Raw genomic sequence first — 19,557 nt, 5'->3', positions numbered from 1 at the left:
TAAGATAATAATAAAGTACAGTTTCAGACTCAATATTTGTTAAATACACAATTTTTTTCATTATGTGCTACGATATTGTTTTAATTATTGGTAAAACAAATCAGAATTAGGTTTGGAGTTGTTTTGTACAGGAGCATAACAAAGCTAGTGGGACGTTGACCCGGAAGTATTAACTAACGCCTGCCAATCAAGTTGGACAGCATTTTTTCCAAAGCAAGTCGTTGTTTTGCCACTGGCATTCAGTTCACGACCACTTTAGTTATTTATTTAAAACGTTCTGGGTGACCCTTCACATTATCTGCCAACGGTAACCGGAGCGCCATGATGTCGGCGACGCTGCTGCTCAGGCTGCGGGTCAGCGAGCGACTGGAGGCGGCTGTGGAGGAGATCTTCGGACTGGTGGAGAAGACGGTTTCGGAGTGTCAGGAGGAAGCTGTTCGCAGCAAGAGAGAAATCCTCCAGCTGAGAAAGCAGATCGAGCAGCTGACCGTCCTGAAACCGACGGTTGTATTATACTGTGCAGGTTGGTTTCATCAGACTTAGCATCAATGCTACGTTAGCTTCTAGCCGGTTGCCATATGCAGAGCCGGCCCTGACCAATTTGCTGCCCTAGGCAACATTTTAGCTGGCACCCCCCCCCAAAATGCAGACACTCACTATCCGGGCCGGCTCTGACCAATTTGCTGCCCAAGGCAAGATTTTAGCTGACGGCGCCCATGCGCTTTTGGGGGACAGTAAACATTTCAACAGGTTTTTGATATAATAAAAATTCAAGTTAAATACTGTTATTAATCAGCTATAAGCTTTAGTTTGTTTGAACTTATTCATTATAATTATTGTACAAAATGGTATAAGAATGCAAACATTAAGATCTGTTCTGTTTAAATTGAGTATAGCCTTGTTATCAATTCAGGTTAAGAAACTAGTGTTGCTTGGATCCTATTTTAAAGGCATTTCTTTTTATACTCTACTAAGATGCAAAAAAAAGAAAAGGTTTTGATTCTATTAATTTTGTCTTTTTTATTGCACTTTGGCAGCAGATTCCTGTGTAGCTTCAGATCTGAGTTGTCTTATTAGTAAGTCTAATTTATACTTTTGTAGCAACACTATTTTTATATAATGGCAAAGAAAGGGTTCAGTGTCTTTTCTTTTGTCCCTGTGTCATATGTGGCAGCACTGTTCAATGTTTCTTGAAAACATTACCCACTGTAGTACGTGACGTGTGAATAAACTCCAACTCTGTATCAACAACACTGTTGTGTAACTTCAGTTAAATACTTGTATGTGTGTAGATTAGAAAGAGGTAAAATAAAGGATCTGCAGTATTTTATGAAGTATTAATCGTACAAAGGTCAGTTTTATACAAGTAGAAGTGTGTATTTACCTGGTTGTAGGCTGTCAGTAATGGCTACGCCTCTCTATTTGGACTGGTAGATCTCGGCAGACTGGCAACTTTAAAAGTAGCTCTCGGTTCAAAAAAGGTTGGGCACCCCTGCTATACCCCTGTTATTTTTTTATAACTATAATGATCATATAAAGGTGTGCCTTTACCTCACTGAGCTGAGGTTATCAGAGCCGCTCAGTCTTTCAGGAGAGAGCTCTCTAAAGCTCTCCCCCCCCCCCCCCCCCCGCGGCCGCTTACACGGTAAATTCTAATGTTAATAAAAGCTGTATAGGTTTTTTGGGAGTTTGATTTATTTTAAATGAACACAAATACAAAATTAAAACCTATAATTGCACACTGAAACCATTATTTAAAAAAATAACTATTTCAACCTTCAACCTTGACAAGACTGAACTGCTTTTCCTTCCGGGAAAAGATTGTCCCACTCTTGACCTGACAATCAACATCGGCACCTCTATTGTTTCCCCGACTCAGACTGCAAGGACTCTGGGTGTGATCCTAGATAACAACCTGTCCTTCACTGCAAACATCGCTGCTACAACCGCTGCTGCAGATACACGCTTTACAACATCAGGAGGATGCGTCCCCAGCTGACCCAGAAAGCAACACAGGTTCTGGTCCAGGCTCTCGTCACCTCACGCCTAGACTACTGCAACTCCCTCCTGGCTGGTCTGCCTGCATGTGCCATCCAACCTCTGCAGCTCATCCAGAATGCAGCGGCTCGTCTGGTCTTCAACCTTCCTAAATGTTCCCACACCACGCCGCTCCTCCGCTCCCTTCACTGGCTTCCGGTAACTGCTAGAATCCACTTCAAGACAATGGTACTTGCGTACCATGCTGCGAATTGATCTGGCCCTTCCTACATCCGGGACATGGTTAAACCGTACACCCCAGTGCGTGCACTCCGCTCTGCATCAGCCAAACAGCTCACTGCACCCTCGCTGCAAGGGGGACCCAAGTTCCCATCAGCAAAAACACGTGGGTTTGCTATCCTGGCTCCAAAATGGTGGAATGAGCTCCCCATTGAAATCAGGACAGCAGAAAGCTTACACACCTTCCGGTAGAATTACTAACAAAGCACTTATATACTAATAAAGGACTGGCTTATCTAAAGCCAGTTGAGTAGCACTTGAAATGTTTTTGCTCTATGAAACCTGATGTACTTATATGATTCAGTTTTCTTCAAGTTTGTATTTTGTTGGTCGAACGCACTTATTGTAAGTCGCTTTTTATAAAAGCGTCAGCTAAATGCAATATAATGTAATGACATTTCACATAAACCTCTGGTTTTTACTGGGGGGGGGGTGCGTGGCGCCCTAGTTTATGGGCGCTGTACGCAATATAGCCGTAGTTCTGTTAGTATAAGATAATAAGATGTACTTTGTTGATCCAAAATCGGGAAATTGTGTTTTGAAATAAAAAATATATATCTTTAATTTCTAACTTTTTTTCCGGCGCCCCCCCATAGATTGATGTGCCCTTAGCATTCGCCTACACTGCCTATGCCAAGGGCCAGCCATGGCCATATGGTTGTAGAGACCGAGGTTTTAGGTTCGATTTTCGACAGACATTCGCTCCGGAATTTTACTTATTATTATTATTATTATTATTATTATTATTATTATTATTATTATTATTATTGCCTTATCATTTACCAAATGATCTACACAAAGAAAGTCAATCTACTCAATAAGTTGATTTTGAGTATTTATTACTATCAAACAAACAAGCTATCTGCAGAAAGACCAAAAATCGCATCATTTGAACTTTGTACAATAGCTTCCACTTTATTAGACCCATGACCTCAAAATCAATGCAGTATTGTATTAGACGAGTAGGGTACACCTCCTATTATTGGATCTATTATTTATAAATTAGCAAGACTTAGTACAAAAAAATACATGGTGTTGAAAAAATCCAGTAAGCTATAATATTAAATTGCTAAAGTTTAACGACTGTATGCAACACTTACTTGGATAATAATATTACTGAGTTGACAGATTATAACACGTGTCCTCTCTGTACTTTAGATGCCCAGCCGGTCCCTGCGCTTCCTGTTCTGGAGGAAATGGAGATCCAAGAGCAGTTAGAACAGAAGGAAGCGTATGAGTGTTTCAGCCCAGAGCCGGAGGCTGATTCTTCAAACAATGGTGAATCAGAACCTGTCCCTAGTGAGCTGCTCAAATGCTCCACGGCTGAAACTTTGAGTGTAAACCAAAGCATGAAAGAAGAGGGGAACAAAAGAGATGGATCACCGTTGCCTTCACAGAGTCATAGCGCTGAGGTCTTTAAGGAACTGCATCCGCCTCCGAGAGACCAAACGTATTGCCGTCTTTGTGGTGAACGTTTCACGAGGGATGTTCATCTTAGAAAGCATGTAGAAGAGAGCCACAAAGGGAACAAGGCCTTTAAATGCCTGGAGTGCAACAAGGAGTTTGATCAAAGGCACCACCTTATTATGCATATAAGAATTCACACAGGGGAAAAACCATTTGCTTGTGATCACTGTGACAAATCCTTTGTTCAAAACTCTACTCGTGTTGTTCACATGAGGTTGCATACTGGGGAAAAACCGTATTACTGTAACAACTGTGAGAAAAGTTATCACACAAGTAATCATTTCAAACTTTGCGAAATGAGGAAAAAACGCAAAATGGCAAAAGAAAAGAGGAATGTAGGTAAGGTTAACAAAAATAAGGAGTTTAAATGCCTTGAATGCAACAAGGAGTTCAATCTGAAGCACCAGCTGGTTATGCATACAAAAGTTCACTCTGATGAAAAACCCTTCAGCTGTAACGTGTGTGACAGAACTTTCAGATACAAGTTCAATTGCCTTTCTCACATGAGACGGCATACTGAAAAAAAAACATTTATTTGTGACAAATGCGGCAAGAACTTTGTGTGTAGCAAACATCTTGCATTGTGCACAGGGACAGAAAAGAAAAGCACAGATAGGTCCATTCGGTGTTCAACATGTGGCAGAACTTTTTACACAGATGCAGACCTGAAGGTGCATGTGCAGGTTCACGAGTCATGGAAACTACACATCACTGAGAAACAGCAAGGACAGAACTTAGAAGAAAAATCTTAAAGCTGTGTGAGAATGTGTCTGTGTGAAAGTACTAGGATCGGCCTGGGTTATCTTTGAACTCTCACTTAAAGGTAGGGTCGGTAAGAATGTAGAAACCAGCTCGAGTGCGCTAGAATTTGAAAGTACGAAGCCGAAAAAATATGCCACTTCCTCACAGAGCCCCTCCTCCAACACACACGAACGCGCACATGACCAATGAGGGCACGAGATAGGTTTGTGCACAGATGGAAGGCTGACAGGCAGGTAGGCCATCCAGTTACTTTAGCCGGGCCGGCTCAGATGATTGGTCGTGCTTTTTACAGCGCCACGGCTTCCACATTTTTTAATGTATTTATTGTCAAAGCATTTCATGTATTCATTGCTATCGGGATGTTAAGAGCATTCCATGGAATATAACAAAACCTGTTTCTGAAGTGAATTACCTACCCCACCTTTAAGGACTGTATTTGCTGAAAGGTGAACCAGTGTATGGTATCTAGCAAATCAATTTTTTCCAGATTGGTTGTAAGCTTAATAATTATTATTTAAATGTGATATATGTTGTTATTCTTTATACTTTAGATTTAGACCTGGTAGGTACTTCAGTATCATGTAGTTCCTTGTTCAAATAAAGCATTCATAACATCCTCAGTAACTCTGGGGTCACTGGTTCAAGTTCCCAAATGGAAAAAAGTATGGATTGGACTCTGAGGTGCTAGTTGACCGGTTTACCTCCTGTTTACTGCCGAGGTGCCGTTGACTAAGGCACCAGGCTCCTAACACTAGGATGGGTTAAATGCATGCAGACACGAATGGCACATTTCCACTGCAGCGGGGTAGCCCCGTTTAAGCGTCCCTAAGCGTCCTCGCTCAGGCCTCGGGCTGCCTCGCTGGCCGTCCGAGGCCGTGGCGCATTGCCATTACAGTTTAGGACCTGGGGTAGCAGCGCATTGTAGGCGGGGCGATCGGCTTCACATTTCGAGTTGTTCCGTCGAGCTCCCGCTGGATTTGATCATCCCCAATGAGATGTAGGAATGTCGTCACCTCCTCGGTCGACCACGGTGTGCTTTTCTTTGACGTTGCCATTTTTGTAGCTCCTCCGTTTACAAAAATGCTGTGTATAAAAATGTTGCAAATTTGCTTCTAAATATATATGCGACGCTAGGGATGATCTCGCGCGCGATCTTGTGACGATTCTCTCTGACCAATCAGCATTCGAGAGTGTTGACGTCACTAGTTCAGCCCTGGCCCTGGCCTGATAGAACCACGATTTTATGGGGCCGGAAAAAGAGGGGAAAAGTACCCGCTAGCCGGCGCTGCGCTATATGGAAAGGCCACCAAAAACTGGCCTGGCCGCTTGAGGACGATTAAGGACGCTTAAACGGGGCTACCTGCTGCAGTGGAAATGTGCCATTAATGTAACAGTGCATGTCATTTGTATAATAAAAGTTCCAAATTGTTTCATGCCAATACTTCCTGTTTCTTGATTTATTTTTTCCATTGTCTTGATTTTTTCCACATTTACAGGCACAAAGACGTAAACTGACATGACAGCACTTAATGCAAAGGAGTCCAAAACTTAAAAAATGTATATATATTAAAAAAGGTTACTCTTCCTCATCGGTTCAGTTCTTTAGACATATCCTAATTTTTCAGGAACATGAGTTATTGGAAAAATGTAATGTGTTTGTTTGATAAGCATGATTTTTGTATTGCAAAACAAAATGCATTAGTTTGTCAAAGGTGTTTTGTATTTGCAAACCGTACTGTGTTTGTTAATAATTCAGTGGGCATTAAAAAGAAAACATGTTTAGTCTGTGTAGTTTTTGGCAGGAAATTAGCTCCATAGCTAAGGCTTATTTTTGTATTTTTTTAAATGTTTTTATTCATCTATTCAAAGTCATACATGAACATCATACATTTGACATAGGCTACAACAGACAAAGTCCAGGGGCAGACAAAAAAGCAGCAAGACATTACATACAGTAACCAAAGAAAAAACGGAAAGAAAAATACATTTTGATACTTCATATTAAATATTTTTTAAATGTCAAATTACTTTTGATTGCCTTATTCCTAATGTGTTTAATAGTGCTAATATATTGTTTTGGAGTCAGCCCATTTTTATTTATGGGTATGAAATTTCCCTAAAAATACAGATATATAATAAATAATATAATATAGATAAGACTACTGTTTGTGTTTGCTCATTAGCGGCACGTCATGACGTCGAACCGGAAGTACAAACTATCGGTTAGTTTACTACAGTCTGGCAGTTGGTAGTTGAAACGGCTGATATTTAGGGTTAGGATTTTAAAGTGTCTGTTTCGCCCATAACATTTGCTGCCGGAGCTCCATGATGTCGTCGACGCTGCTGCTCAAGCTGCGGATCAGCGAGCGGCTGGAGGCGGCTGTAGAGGAAGTCTTCGGACTGGTGGAGAAGACGGTGTCGGAGTATCAGGAGGAAGCTGTCCGCAGCAAGAGAGAAATCCTCCAGCTGAGAGTGCAGATCGAGCAGCTGACCGTCCTGAAACCGAGAGTTATACTACTGAGCGCAGGTTTGTGTTAGCAAGCATTAATGTTACGTTACCTTCTGCTGGTATTTGTTGAAAGGCTTACTTTTTTTCAGTAGCACCCTGTCATGTGACCCGTGAACTACGAATCAATGCAGCATTGTATTACTACACTGGCCGAGTAGGACACAACTCTATTTTTAAAGGTTTTTAGTCCACCTTCTATATCAATATGTTAAGGAGAAACCAGCATTTTATTGTTCTCATTTCTTTTTTATCATGTGACCCAGTGACTAAATAAATTACTTATTACGCTGGAAGTTAAGAATTAAGTATTTGTATTGGATTTTAGTACTATTTTACATGAAAAGTCTCCTTTCTTTTTAATAGCTTTGTCATGTGACCCAGTAACTCCAAAGCATTGTATTATTACTACATTAACTCTTGAATGTGTTCAATAGCTTCCATATCAAGTAACATTATGACTCCTAATAGATGTAGCATCTGACCGCCGACAGTGCATGCATGTGTACATTTGTTTGTGTAAGATATTAAAGTTCAAGGTTCTTTATTTTTGTCATACGAGGGTCATTCACCAAGTTATAACAATAACATGTGTTTTCTCTGTCTGTTCAGACACCCAGACGATCTCTCAGGAGATGTTGCTTTCACAAAAACCAGAACAGCTGCCGCCGAATGTGGAGGAAAAGGAGATCTGTGATTCTCTTCAGATCAAGGAAGAGCAGGCGGACATCGCTTTCAATGTTCTCGACACGCCGGCTGATCCTTCCTACAGTGATACACATCATAAAACAGAACCGGCTACAAACTGTGAACTGCGCCCATCTTCCCCGGCTGTAACATCTATCGTAAACAACATCACAGACGACACATTTGACCAAAGGAATGGTGTGTCGTTAGCTCCTTGCAGTCAAAAGGTGAATCGGTGGATCCTCCCAGCCCTTAACAATTGTTCTTCCAAGGATGTCAACATCAGACTCATGGATACTAAAACAACGGCTCCAAATGACACCCAGCTGTTTCCCACCTACAGCACTATCACCGTGACATTAAACGATGATTGCAATGGGAACGCCAGCTCAGGCTCGTCCTCCTGTACTCCGATTCACGGTGACTCTGCTTTTATGGAGCAGGAACCAACCCAGAAGGATGACAGGACTTCCACGGTTAAAGATTTTAACACGGACTATGATCTGATCAAACACGTCGACAAGGTTCACATGACCACGAAGGCTTTCAAATGCCCTGAATGTGACAAGTCGTTTGTCGGTAGGTTCCTACTGACTGCGCATTTAAGAATTCACACGGGTGAAAAGCCATACAAGTGTTCTTACTGTACGAAGTCATTTGCTCAAAGGTCAAACCTCAATGTGCACACGAGGATGCACACAGGGGAAAAGCCATATTTTTGCAATACATGTAGAAAAAACGTCGCCAGTACCAATCATCTAAAAAAATGTCGTGCCAAAGATCTCAAATTTCTCTGTTTGAAGTGCGATCAGAGATTCCTCACGTATACAAAACTGTGGAATCACGACCAGAACCATAAAGCCAGCGCATCCCATACTCGTTAGTTTTGACATTTGATATATTTTTTTTCTTTATCATTGTTTTGCCACACAGTACCTCTGTCCTCCCTGAAGGGGCTTGAAGTTAACGAGAAGAAATGATAACATTAGCTTTTTGTTATTATTTTGAGTCAAGTGATCAGAATCTGGGATGCAACCATTTATAAGAAGGAGTTTGTTTGAAGGACAGTAAACAAGGATTGAATACTGATGTAAAGCTTGTCACTTGAACATATAAGGACACATAGCATCTAGACAATAAATACATATCCTAAGAATAACATTGTAAACATTACTCGTTTGTCAAAGCGAGATTCTTGAGAAAGTCAAAATGCAGATCAAGTTATATATCCTTTATTTAACCAGGTAAAAGACTCATTGAGAATAAAATCTCTTTTCCAAGAGCGACCTGGCCAAGAAGGGCAGCATGTACAAAGTTACAACAGATAAAACACAGTTATCTTGTGTCATTTTTGTTTTCTCTGTTGAAGGTTTTTTGTTCTGCTCATTTGAGATCTTGAACCACTTTCCTCCTGATCTGTATAATGCCTGTTTCTGCTTGTTCTTCTTTTCATTACATGTTACATATTAGACGCTTTTATCCAAAGCGACTTACATATTCAAATGAATAAAATCATTTTGTGTATTTTGAAATGATAAGGAATTGTGTGGGATACTTGTGGACACTTAGTACACCTGTAACAATGAAAAGCATGGATCCAGCAATCATCCGTATTGTTACATTTTAAATCACAGTACACAAACGCATACATTTAGAGAGGTACAAACATTTCAGTACACTTCATAACAGCTACACTGGAGAAATAACTAATACAAGTGATGTCAATTAAACTGGAATACATATGAAGGAGGAACACTGGGATTTTCTGATTACGTTTTTGCTAAATCTCAATTATATCAAGGCATTACAGGCAGAATTACACTCAAACATATTTTTTATAATGTATCTATTTATGCTGCTTAACTAGGACCATCGCTCTTTGTTAAGACAATACGTTCTTGTTTAAATGTCTGTTTTTGAGTGTTGTTTTTGTCTTTAGAATCTGTTAGTCTGTCAACAACAAACAACAATTCACATTTTTAATTTCTGAAATATGCCATTAAGGTTGCTTTGTAATAGTATAGTGTATAATACATAAAGAAAGAATATTATAGACTATAACCCACATACAATAAAATAAAAATAGAGAGGTAGAAAGTAAAGATCGTCTATTTTGAAGAAGAGTGACTTCATGGATTCAAAACATGAACCCGTTTTTGTTTGTTTGTTTTGCTAGCATGAGTGGGGATGGCATTGGGGATGTTTCTATTCTACTGGATGTGTAGGGGGCGGGGCTTAATTACAACGCATTCAAGATTTCAGCGTGACGCCAAAAATGTACTTGCTCCAAAAATAATATGAAATGAGGCAATACCAAATAATGAACATACATAAAGAAGACAAATATATATGAAAGCGAAATAAATACATTAGAGAACAACAGTGTTAATGAAAAGTGGTTGTCAATCAATTGCAAACTGGGTTAATCCAGCACCTGGAAACTTGACAGAGTGAAACCTCCTCACTTTCTACACATCTCTGTTAATACTCAGTGAGAAGGATGACAGAGGATGGAGAGCCAAGCTGCGGCACAAGAAATACACAAGAAATAGCAAGAAGACAAAGTGCATGAGTGTCGGTAAATATCAATTCACCTCTTTATATTTCTATTTAGCAACTAGCATCGTTTAAACTGCACGTCAAGGTCTGTTTTGGACGGTAGGCACACAGCTACTTTAGCTTAGCTGCTGGTAATGCATGCTAATCAGCTGTTGTGTTGTAACAGGCAAGATAAAAGCCCTTTCTTTGGAACCAGCAGACAGTGTTTGTTTTTTTAAAAGTATTTGTATTTGTATTCTAACTTGTGTTTTATGATATATAACAAATATTTTTCATTTGATTTGATTTGACAACCAAATGCGTTTTAAGATGTATGTTTCGCAGCCTATTTTAACTCAAAAATAATGAACCATACATAGGTAGCTCGGCTTTACCAACACCGATATATCTTAAGACAGTGTTTGCATTTAATGAAACGCTTCATAATTAGCTGTTAATGTGATGACATGACACCTGTGTGTCCAGGTATACGACACTAGAAATAATGCTTATGTTTTTCCTGTTTTACTGACTATTTACAAGACAAATAGTTGTGTAACAATAGTATTTATAGTGGCCAATGTTTATAGTTAGTTTCAAGGAGCAGTTGTGTGTTTATGTTGAGGCACTAATCCCTGATCCTGAAGGCACAGGACTCGGTTTAAACTCTTCCTCCATGTAGCACAAAGCTGCGGATAGAGTTTCCTGTCTCACTTTACTGAGCGGTATACTTTCCACTCCAGGATCAGCAGCATGAGGGCTGTTTCTAATCTAGGTGGAAACATTTGAAATGGACACAAAAGAGGATGTGGGAGAGTTTTATTAAGTTCAGATTTTACAAGCTTCTACTTGCAGGTTCCTCTATCTATTCTCATCATTGAAACCTGTTGAATATCAGAACTGAACCGAAATATGTCACCTACAAATCAGGAAGTGAACCATTTGTTATTGACATACTTTCATGCTTTCTTTTTTGGGGAGTTTAAACTTAGTCAGACATGAAACTTGTATCTAAATATTCTAGAAAGGTCTCTTGATTCATTGGTTTTTACACTTTGAATTATGATTATAATAAGGTTTGTGTAGCAACCATCAAAACCAACATTACAAAGGTCTTCACGCAGACAGATTGCATAGTATTCAAAACAAAATAAAGTAGTTGTTTAAACAAATATTTTTAAGCAAAACTGAGATACTCAGGTCGGTCATTCTAAAGTCGAAATAAAAAAATGGGCCTTTTTGAATTTGGTGCAGGTCGTTACAATCTAAGTTATTTCTAACTTAGTTATCAAGATGACCTGAGGGTACAAAGTAATTCATTAATTGCCTTCCAGTAAGATCCCAAAATACAACATAAAATAAATGTAACTATACTAAAACTTCTTTGTAGATGTCGGCTAGAAAGAGAGGAGCAATTACCATCATCAGTGCACATAAATACCCTGAAAGACTGTTGTTTATAATGCTTATCTTCCTGCTCTTTTCCACTTTCTTCTCCCAGGTGCATGAGGCCTTCAGGTCCTGCTAGGAGAACCCATGGAGCCAGACATCATCCCCTTGCACTCCGTCTCCCCCCCTCCACTGGATGGTGACGGGGAGGTGGGATCAGAGGAGGACGACTTTGGGGACTTTGGGGCATTCTCCGTTGGGGAGTCACCTGATTCCCTATCCAGCTTCAGACAGCTTTCGTCTACCGCCATAAAGCCAGCCGCCCTTCAATCCACTGTTGAACAATCCCAGCCCACATCCACTGTGCACGTGGGGTCCGGTAGGGGTCAAGAATGTACCGCTGAATCATCTGTGCACCTCACAAATGGATTCTCTGTAAGGAACCACAACTCTAGGACCCCCATAGCCTCTGCTGTTGGGGGTCCCAAGGAAGAAACGGGGTTTGCTGATTTCACTTTGTTTACAGAGCAGGCGGAGCACCCCTGGTGCTGCGGCTTCTCTCCCATCGACCGCAAAGAGCAATGGGATGCCAGAGGAAAGGAAGGAAGGAAGTCATCCAACAGCTTGGGGGAACACAGGCATGGTTCAGGACAGGATGTTGTGATGGACTCTGAGCCCAGGTCTCATTGTGCATGCGAGACAAAGAAGGAGAATGTTTGCACTAAGGTCAAGCACTGTGAGAAAAGAGATGCAGCACACGTGCAAACATCTCAGGACCATGACGAGCCTCAGGAAGCGGCTTTGGATTTCCAATCGGAAGAGCCTATTTCTAGAGAGGAGTGTGGGGACATTCAGAGGGAAAGGGGGCATTGTTTAAATTCTTTACACACCACAGGGGTGACGGAGGATGGAGGGTCAGGTGGAGAAGGTCGAGGAAACGGCATTTCTACTGTCCCCCAAACATTCAGTGTGTATGAGTCTGCTTCAGAGGATCTGACCTCCTTCTGTGATGATTTTTCAATCGAGTGTCCTTCTTTAGATTTAGAACCAAACGTGTCATCTCTTGTTTCCCAAGATGATGACACTGACTGGGACCCGACTGATGATGATGATGAGGAAGGAGAAGCACTGGGAAATGACAGACCGTCGGAAGACGACAAGGGTTTTCACTTTTGCGACCAATCTGTGACTCAGGAAACTTCTGCTACCTCTGAACTCTCACACACTGGAACACACGCTGAAGAAAACTTTGCAGACTTCAGAGAGTGCACCTTAGAGCAAGGACACGTCCAAAGTGATGATGAAGAGGGGCTGAGTCTAGGAAACCTCCCTCCAAGTGACAGCTTTGCAGATTTCTGCTCAGCGCCCACGCAGGAGGACGGAGAGGACTCGTGGGCGGAGTTCAAGGACCAGAGGGCTCAGGAGGACGGGAGAACTTGGACCCAGTTCAAAGAGCCAGTCAGCAGCCTGCAGGCGGATGGGGACACGGACGAGGAGCCGGAGAGGGGGGGGCGGTGCGGGGGGTCCGGGAGGAACAGCTGTCAGGTGGGAGGCCTTCCCCTAACAACGGTCTCTATTGTTGTTGCTCTATGTGATGGTAATCAGAGATCACAGAGAAAACTTGAGTCTTATTATCCAGGAGTTGTTTTCTCAGAAGGTATTTTTCAAGCTTCTGTCATTATTTAGTTTTCTTGTTCGACACATGTAAGAGAAACGTTCCAATTGTGTCACAGGCATTACAAGAACTACAGCAAAACCTTAAAGAGGCAATAGACCATTTTTTGCGTTTCCAAAAGTTATTATTGTTGCACGAGCTTTATGCAAATAAAAAACGTGTCAAATGCATATCGAAAGCGAGACGTATACAGAACCATCTAAATGCCGATGGTCTCATTATTCTTATTCTTCAACATTTACTTTATAGTGATAGTAAAGTCTATTGCCAATCAAAAGTGTTGAACATTTGATTAAAATAATTGTTTCCCTCTCAATTTTTCTCTGGCTAGGCGTCTCTGTCCTGCCGTGTCCAGCAGCTCCTCGTGGCTCACTTTCCAGAGGTGGAGGTCCCAGCTGTGGAAAGTGAGGAGGAGGTGCTCAGCCTCGATGCCCTGCTTCAGGCCCAACACCTCCCTGAGAGTGAGGAGGGGGAGGAGGAGAAACCTGCACTCTGTCCCAGGTCTCAGTGGTGAGTTTGACTCCCTGGAAACTGTGTTGATGGTGGATATGTTAACATTTGTGACACTTTCAGGATGCAGCCGTTATTCTTTTAATTACTAATTCCCCTGAATACAACACATTGCTGCTTTTCCTTTCTCAGGATTTGGCGGGGGGTGTGGTTGCCACACCAGGACCTCCATGACGCAGTTGGCCTCAAGTTTCAGTGGGGGGGCTCCTACGCTAACAGGATTCTACTCAGGTGCCTCGGTGTGGAGACGAGGAACATTGTGAGTTAGGCTAAACATAACCAAACAGCAGTACACTTTTAATAATGCAGCATTCAGTGTTAAAGAGCACTGCCCCACAGTCAATCCAAGGGCAAATGAAAAAGCTTGACTTACAGTATGTATACAGAATATGAAACCGGGGAAGAATTACAAGGGATAGAATTACAAGCTGTTGGTTGTTTTTGGTAAAAGTTAGTTCTATTTTCTCTTTGTAAAAGGTGTTCATTGGCATGAAGAAGCAGCCAGTGGCGGTGCCAGCTTTTGCATCCGGCCTGGTGAGTCAACTGTAGGACATATGAACTACATTGATTTGGCCTCATTGGGAAGAAGAAGCATTTTTTATGATTACGGATTTGTTGTAATGTTCTTCCAACTTGTACTACTCCTCAGGGAATGCTGGAGCCCACCAAAGACTCGGTACCAGCTGTCAGTTCTCAACGACACACAGCCGTCATCACCACAGAGACAACACCTCCAAAACCCCCCGGCTCACCGGACCACTCAACATATTCAATGCAGGTAATTTGACTCTTTGATTTCCTTCAATTATCTCTCGCCAGGCGTAAGCCGGTGGGGAGATCAGGCTGCAGTCAGTCGAGCAACCTGCCATCAGCCTAATGTTTTTCTCACTTTTCGTTACTGTACGCTGAAGGACCTCTTGTGGTTGCAGTATTTGATTGACTGTAACACTGTTGACTGCTGGCTCTGCATTCCTCTTAATCAGCAGAAAGTGCTTCAGTAGTCAAAGTATTTCTAGCAGTAGGCACCTAAAATCAAAGTGTAAAAAATGGATCCATAGGTAAGTTTGTTCTCATTCTGAACCAGAGTATCTGCAGATTAAATCCATACCTGATATGTTATGATTTACAAATAACAAACAAGATTCAAGACGGGTGTTCTATTGCTCAGCATTCATCCTGCTGTACCTGAGGTCTTCACCAACGCTGAGTTCTTTTAAAAACATTACTTTTTTCATCTGCTTACCCAGAAGTCTTTTAACTTGTTTTAGCACCTACCGTATTTACAATGTTGTTTTTAAACTATTCTGTATCTCTTTTATGCATGGTTTTTATGAATCTGTTATTCCATTATGTTTATTTATTGTGTTCCTTTGAACACTTTGAATAGAGAGGCGAAGTCCCTCCCTTTCCGGTGGACCTCCATGGGACCTTATTTCGGAAAAAGTATGTATTGAAGTCAATGGGGAGAGAAAGATTATCTTTCGATCCCGTTTGAATTGTGCCACGAATTACACATATGATGTTTGTCAATTTAAAAGATAATTTTGCAAGTCAAAAAAATAAAAATGTGTCTTTTTTTGTGTGAACCGCTCAATGACCTACATCTCCCGCCTCGCACCACACACTAAGACGGCCGTCATGTTGGAACATTTCACTTCTTTCTTTCAGAACGAGGGGGAAAGTATTAAAAGAGGTGAAAATCACTACAAGTCTGGGCACGTTGAGAGCTGTGCATACACACAAGGGGAGTTAGTCGGTTCCGTAAGAGCCAGCATGCGGGACCGGGATTCTGGGATTTGTAGCCTTTCTAATTGCATATTTTTAATAGTTTTATATTTCAACAGTTTTACGACAAACTGTGACTTTTTTGACATGGAAATTATTTTTTAAGATTGACAAACATCATATGTGTAATTCGTGGCACAATTCAAACGGGATCGAAATATACGTTTTCTCTCTCCATTGACTTCAATACATACTTTTTCCGAAATAATCTCCCATGGGTCGGAAGTAGATGGGCGGGACTTCGCCTCTCTATTGCCTCTGTGTCTGAAAATGTGCTACATAAATAAACGTACCTTACTTACCTTACTGCTCTCTTCTGATAAGAGACATATTTATTTCTGTCCTCTCTGTGTGCAGGAGGCGCTCCCCCCCCGGAAGCTGTCCTGGAGCAGCTCTCAGGACGGTACGTCCCCCCGCAGAGCCCCTCACTTCTGGGGCTGGAAGTAGACCACAGTTTGAGCCGTTCCTGCGTGGCTTCTTCTTCTTCTAATGAACCTCTGGAAGTTTCTCTGGACTCCTCCTCACTTCCTTCAGGGCATGTTCTGCTGCTTTTAATTTCCCCTTTGATTCCCCTCCACTCACTCAGTGGGTGACCACAACATCTTGTGATTTCACCTAATGAAACACAGTCTCTATAATCTGTCCAAACAAGAATACTTGCACACATATAACATCCAACAGACCCAGTCCCTAAACTTGGACTCAAAGTAAGACCGATACAAAGCATAAAAATAACACATAAATGATTCCAGAACAATTTTTGGGGAAACATTGTATTGGCTACCCTTTTCTCCTTCCTTCAACTAGTGTCTCATCTTTACCTGCTGCCAGCTTTTACAAAGAATTCATCTCAGTATTTGTCAGTCCCAGTTGTTATGTGGACAACACATATGTTGACGTGATAAAACCTAGGGACTACAAGGGAAAACAGGACGAACTCTTTTGGTGCATTTCCTTTTAAACTACAACACAAAATACCTGAGGGTAAGGCTAGATAAATCCCCAAAGCACTGACCTTATTTACTCATCCTAATATTAGTCAATTCATGGAGCATCGTCACAACATCTGCCATGACGATTACTTGGATTTTTTTTATACAAAAGGACAATTGTATTGTATTTATTTGTTACCACTGTGAAGGTTGAACTTACTCTTCTACCTTTTTCCCAGTACATGACTATATAATGCACTAAGAATTATAACGCCTATAAATCTGACACCGTTATCCAGTTTCTGGCCCTTTTTCTAAACAGTGTTTAGTTTTCGTTGGAAGCTATTTTCTTGCCCATATGAGCTTGCCAAAAGGTAAAATGTCCCACAGTCAAGTTAGAACTTTTGATAAAGAGAAACCAAAAAAGACAACACAGGTATTAGAGTGATTCTTTGCTCAGGAAGTATTTGATCACATTTTTAGAGTAGTGTTTACATCAGTATTACACACAAAGGATGCGCTTCTAATTCAATGACTATAATTATTTATACATCAGTAATTGTTGCTATTATTACCGTTATTTTATGTGCAGGGCTTTCTTTGGTAAATGTAATATAATAATTAAAAGACCGAACCAGAAAAAGTGTTGCAGATTAGATGCTGCTAAAGAAAATAAAAGTGTTAAATGAAATGTGCAGCAGAACCAATTTTGCATGTTTTGGAAGTGGGCAAACTAAAAGTATAAAAAAGAAGAATGACAAAATGTTTTATAGCGAAACTATTGCTCATTAAGATAACTGACTTTTCTTAAATCACAAAGTGGTAAAAGTCAGCATGCAGACAGGTTTGAGTTTAGGCCCTTTGTTTGAAGCCCCTACTTTTGTTGTGTTCATTGATTAAAATGGATCATTGACGTCCGAACAGTGTTGGAATAGTAAAGTTTGGACAGCAGGGGGCAGTATATTCTCTGTAGGTGCTCAAAACACGTTTACTGTATTCACGGGGAACAAATCAAGAGATTTTAGGCCCTTTAAATCCAAACAACCAGTCACCACTAAAGGATGTGTTTGTCGTAATACATGTATTGCTTTATTAATGCATTTATTGTGTGATTAGGTTCCAATGCGTTGGAGATTATTGTCATAATCCTAATAATCATGACCGCTGTCATTGTATGCTGCTTTACTCCGTGTGCACTGATGCATATTCAGTATTCAGCTGGACAGGATAACGAAGTGTTTATTTCCAAAGCAATTCAGCCTGAGGAAAATTCATAACTGTCAATATTTCATTACCAATCAGGACTGTTTATACAACTGGAGTTACAGTAATTAATATGAGTTGTGCCTTTATGCCAGCAATTGTTTTCTAAAAGGTTATTGGATTTTGGACCTACGTATAGCTAGTTTATTTAATTTTTTAGTTTTTTCGATGTACTGCTCAAATCCAGATGTAATGCACTGACTGCAATAACGACTTGTAGAACATCCTTGTAAATACTGAAATAAATCAGTCGATCGTTTCTGCTTGGTTTCACCTCTCTTCCCTCAGCGTTCCTCTCTCAATGGAAGCTGAATCCCTTTCTTCTGTGGATGAATGCAAAGTTGGAATATTCACGCACCACACAGCCTGCTGGGATATGGGGTCCGTTTTTGATTTTATGTCAAAGGATGTAAAAAACAAAAAGGTGGTGTCATTTTCAAGATTAGCTGGTTCTTTTTCAATTTAAGAGTTTAGAGGAATATTGGGGGGGGAAAGCTTTTGCAGAAACGAATCAAAATGATCCGACTTTTTCAATATTTTTGAATACATTCAAAGTGGGTGACATACTGACGACTGGCTTCAGCAGCGATTCTGAGTCATGTTGTGTCCATGTTTCTGGAACTATATTCTAGGTGATGTCTCCAATACCAACGGCTTTGCATTTCTTTGTTGAGCTGTGTTTGCTTTGTTCCCCACTCTCAGTCTTCCCCGTTGTCTCAGTAAAAGGAGAAAACACTATTCTTCTTTTATGAATAAAAAATCAAGCTACCTCATTCTTTCTCACCCCCCGAATAATCCTCACCCCCTGTCTCCCGTGTTAGCACAGACTACTCTGCTCTCAACCTGGATTATTTTGGTGCTGAGGAGGAGAGCAGGTCCTCCAGCAGCAGTAGTCGTAGCGACAGTCCTCCTCCAGGTCAGATTGTATTATAAATTAGGTTGAAATTAGAAATATGAAGTAATCCATAATGCTGCTGCTATAAATATAGCTTGTGGATGTGAAAGTCCTCTTGACACTCATTGAGTTGTATGTGTGTTTGCTACACACACTCACATGTAAAGGAGTTGACCCGGAGCTGTATGAGTTGACCATCAACAAACTGGAAACGGGTGTTAGCATTATCCACATGGAGGACACGCTGAGTCGCCTGATGTCGGCTGCAGAGACAACCAGCCCTGCAGTCAGGTCCGTTCCTTTGTAACATCTATGCACTCTTAATATTTTTGTTTTACTATATGACACTTAAAGGTCCCCTATTATACTGTTTTTCATATAGGTTTCAGATATATACAGAACATGAAGTGTTTGGCTCGAAATACCAAACCGATCATTGCAGCATTACCCATAATCCCCTCTGTTTCAGCCCTGTTTCAAAAGTGCTGATTCTCTGTCTGTTACTTTAGATGGAAATCAGGAGCCCCTCCCCACGCCCCTCTGAGAGAGATTTGGTTACAAAGAACACAATGGTGCTCTAGGAGGAGATTCAGGTGATAAGGGGGGGGGGGGGGGGGGGGGTTACCTTGGTTGCTGATTGGCTAATGGTTACACAAGACAACACATCGTTATGACATCACAAAGTGGCCACAATCTGATCAGCTCATTTTCAGACAGGCTTTTATAGAACTGGATCAGGACAAAAAGTGAGAGAATCTTTTTTCCTGAAACTTTCAGAGTCTCTTTACATGTTGATGTATGAAAGACATGAAAAAGTGGATTTTGCATAATAGGTGACCTTTAAATCTAAAAACAAGGATATTTACTTCAT

General features: G+C 41.0%; 3 protein-coding genes across 7 annotated transcripts; all 3 read left to right on the top strand.

Annotated features, from left to right (window-relative positions):
- Nucleotides 1–197: 197 nt before the first annotated feature.
- LOC117460008 (oocyte zinc finger protein XlCOF20-like) lies at nt 198–6,259 on the top strand. Of its 3 annotated transcripts, XM_034101207.2 has the most exons (3): nt 198–523; nt 1,038–1,076; nt 3,436–6,259. In XM_034101207.2, the coding sequence occupies exons 1-3, from the start codon at nt 322–324 to the stop codon at nt 4,494–4,496; spliced, it is 1,302 nt and encodes a 433-aa protein (XP_033957098.1). In that variant the 5' UTR covers nt 198–321; the 3' UTR covers nt 4,497–6,259. The 3 variants fall into 3 exon arrangements, 2 of the variants coding, with proteins under 2 accessions (XP_033957098.1, XP_033957099.1); XM_034101208.2 differs by lacking the exon at nt 1,038–1,076; XR_011644445.1 differs by lacking the exons at nt 1,038–1,076; nt 3,436–6,259 and adding an exon at nt 1,880–2,704 and having other exon boundaries at nt 452–523.
- A 258-nt stretch (nt 6,260–6,517) lies between these two features.
- LOC117459850 (zinc finger protein 184-like) lies at nt 6,518–9,237 on the top strand. Its single transcript, XM_034101000.2, has 2 exons — nt 6,518–7,033; nt 7,625–9,237. Exons 1-2 carry the CDS (start codon nt 6,832–6,834, stop codon nt 8,581–8,583), a joined length of 1,161 nt encoding a protein of 386 aa, XP_033956891.1. The 5' UTR covers nt 6,518–6,831; the 3' UTR covers nt 8,584–9,237.
- Nucleotides 9,238–10,176: 939 nt separating this feature from the next.
- On the top strand, nt 10,177–18,035 carry aftphb (aftiphilin b). 3 transcript variants are annotated; one of them, XM_071205626.1, is made up of 9 exons: nt 10,177–10,277; nt 11,739–12,005; nt 12,153–13,171; nt 13,633–13,811; nt 13,944–14,070; nt 14,289–14,345; nt 14,461–14,589; nt 15,199–15,254; nt 15,954–18,035. In XM_071205626.1, the coding sequence occupies exons 2-9, from the start codon at nt 11,774–11,776 to the stop codon at nt 16,084–16,086; spliced, it is 1,932 nt and encodes a 643-aa protein (XP_071061727.1). In that variant the 5' UTR covers nt 10,177–10,277; nt 11,739–11,773; the 3' UTR covers nt 16,087–18,035. The 3 variants fall into 3 exon arrangements, with proteins under 3 accessions (XP_071061727.1, XP_071061726.1, XP_033955990.1); XM_071205625.1 differs by having other exon boundaries at nt 11,739–13,171; XM_034100099.1 differs by lacking the exon at nt 15,199–15,254 and having other exon boundaries at nt 11,739–13,171.
- The last annotated feature ends 1,522 nt before the right edge of the window (nt 18,036–19,557 follow it).

This window comes from Pseudochaenichthys georgianus, chromosome 15 (assembly GCF_902827115.2).
Source record: "Pseudochaenichthys georgianus chromosome 15, fPseGeo1.2, whole genome shotgun sequence".
NCBI lineage: Eukaryota > Metazoa > Chordata > Actinopteri > Perciformes > Channichthyidae > Pseudochaenichthys > Pseudochaenichthys georgianus.
The sequence above is the reverse complement of the archived record's forward strand: the minus strand, read 5'-3'. Positions and strand labels throughout refer to the sequence as shown.

What these genes read in the sequence shown, in the direction of transcription:
- LOC117460008 (XM_034101207.2), top strand. Translation starts at nt 322, where the DNA reads ATGATGTCGGCGACGCTGCTGCTCAGGCTGCGGGTCAGCGAGCGACTG. An exon ending in GGTTGTATTATACTGTGCAG is followed by an intron (nt 524 to 1,037) that starts GTTGGTTTCATC and finishes GCACTTTGGCAG; the next exon opens with CAGATTCCTGTGTAGCTTCA. An exon ending in AGATCTGAGTTGTCTTATTA is followed by an intron (nt 1,077 to 3,435) that starts GTAAGTCTAATT and finishes TCTGTACTTTAG; the next exon opens with ATGCCCAGCCGGTCCCTGCG.
- LOC117459850 (XM_034101000.2), top strand. Translation starts at nt 6,832, where the DNA reads ATGATGTCGTCGACGCTGCTGCTCAAGCTGCGGATCAGCGAGCGGCTG. An exon ending in AGTTATACTACTGAGCGCAG is followed by an intron (nt 7,034 to 7,624) that starts GTTTGTGTTAGC and finishes CTGTCTGTTCAG; the next exon opens with ACACCCAGACGATCTCTCAG.
- aftphb (XM_071205625.1), top strand. Translation starts at nt 11,774, where the DNA reads ATGGAGCCAGACATCATCCCCTTGCACTCCGTCTCCCCCCCTCCACTG. An exon ending in GTGTGGAGACGAGGAACATT is followed by an intron (nt 14,071 to 14,288) that starts GTGAGTTAGGCT and finishes TCTTTGTAAAAG; the next exon opens with GTGTTCATTGGCATGAAGAA. An exon ending in ACTCAACATATTCAATGCAG is followed by an intron (nt 14,590 to 15,198) that starts GTAATTTGACTC and finishes CACTTTGAATAG; the next exon opens with AGAGGCGAAGTCCCTCCCTT.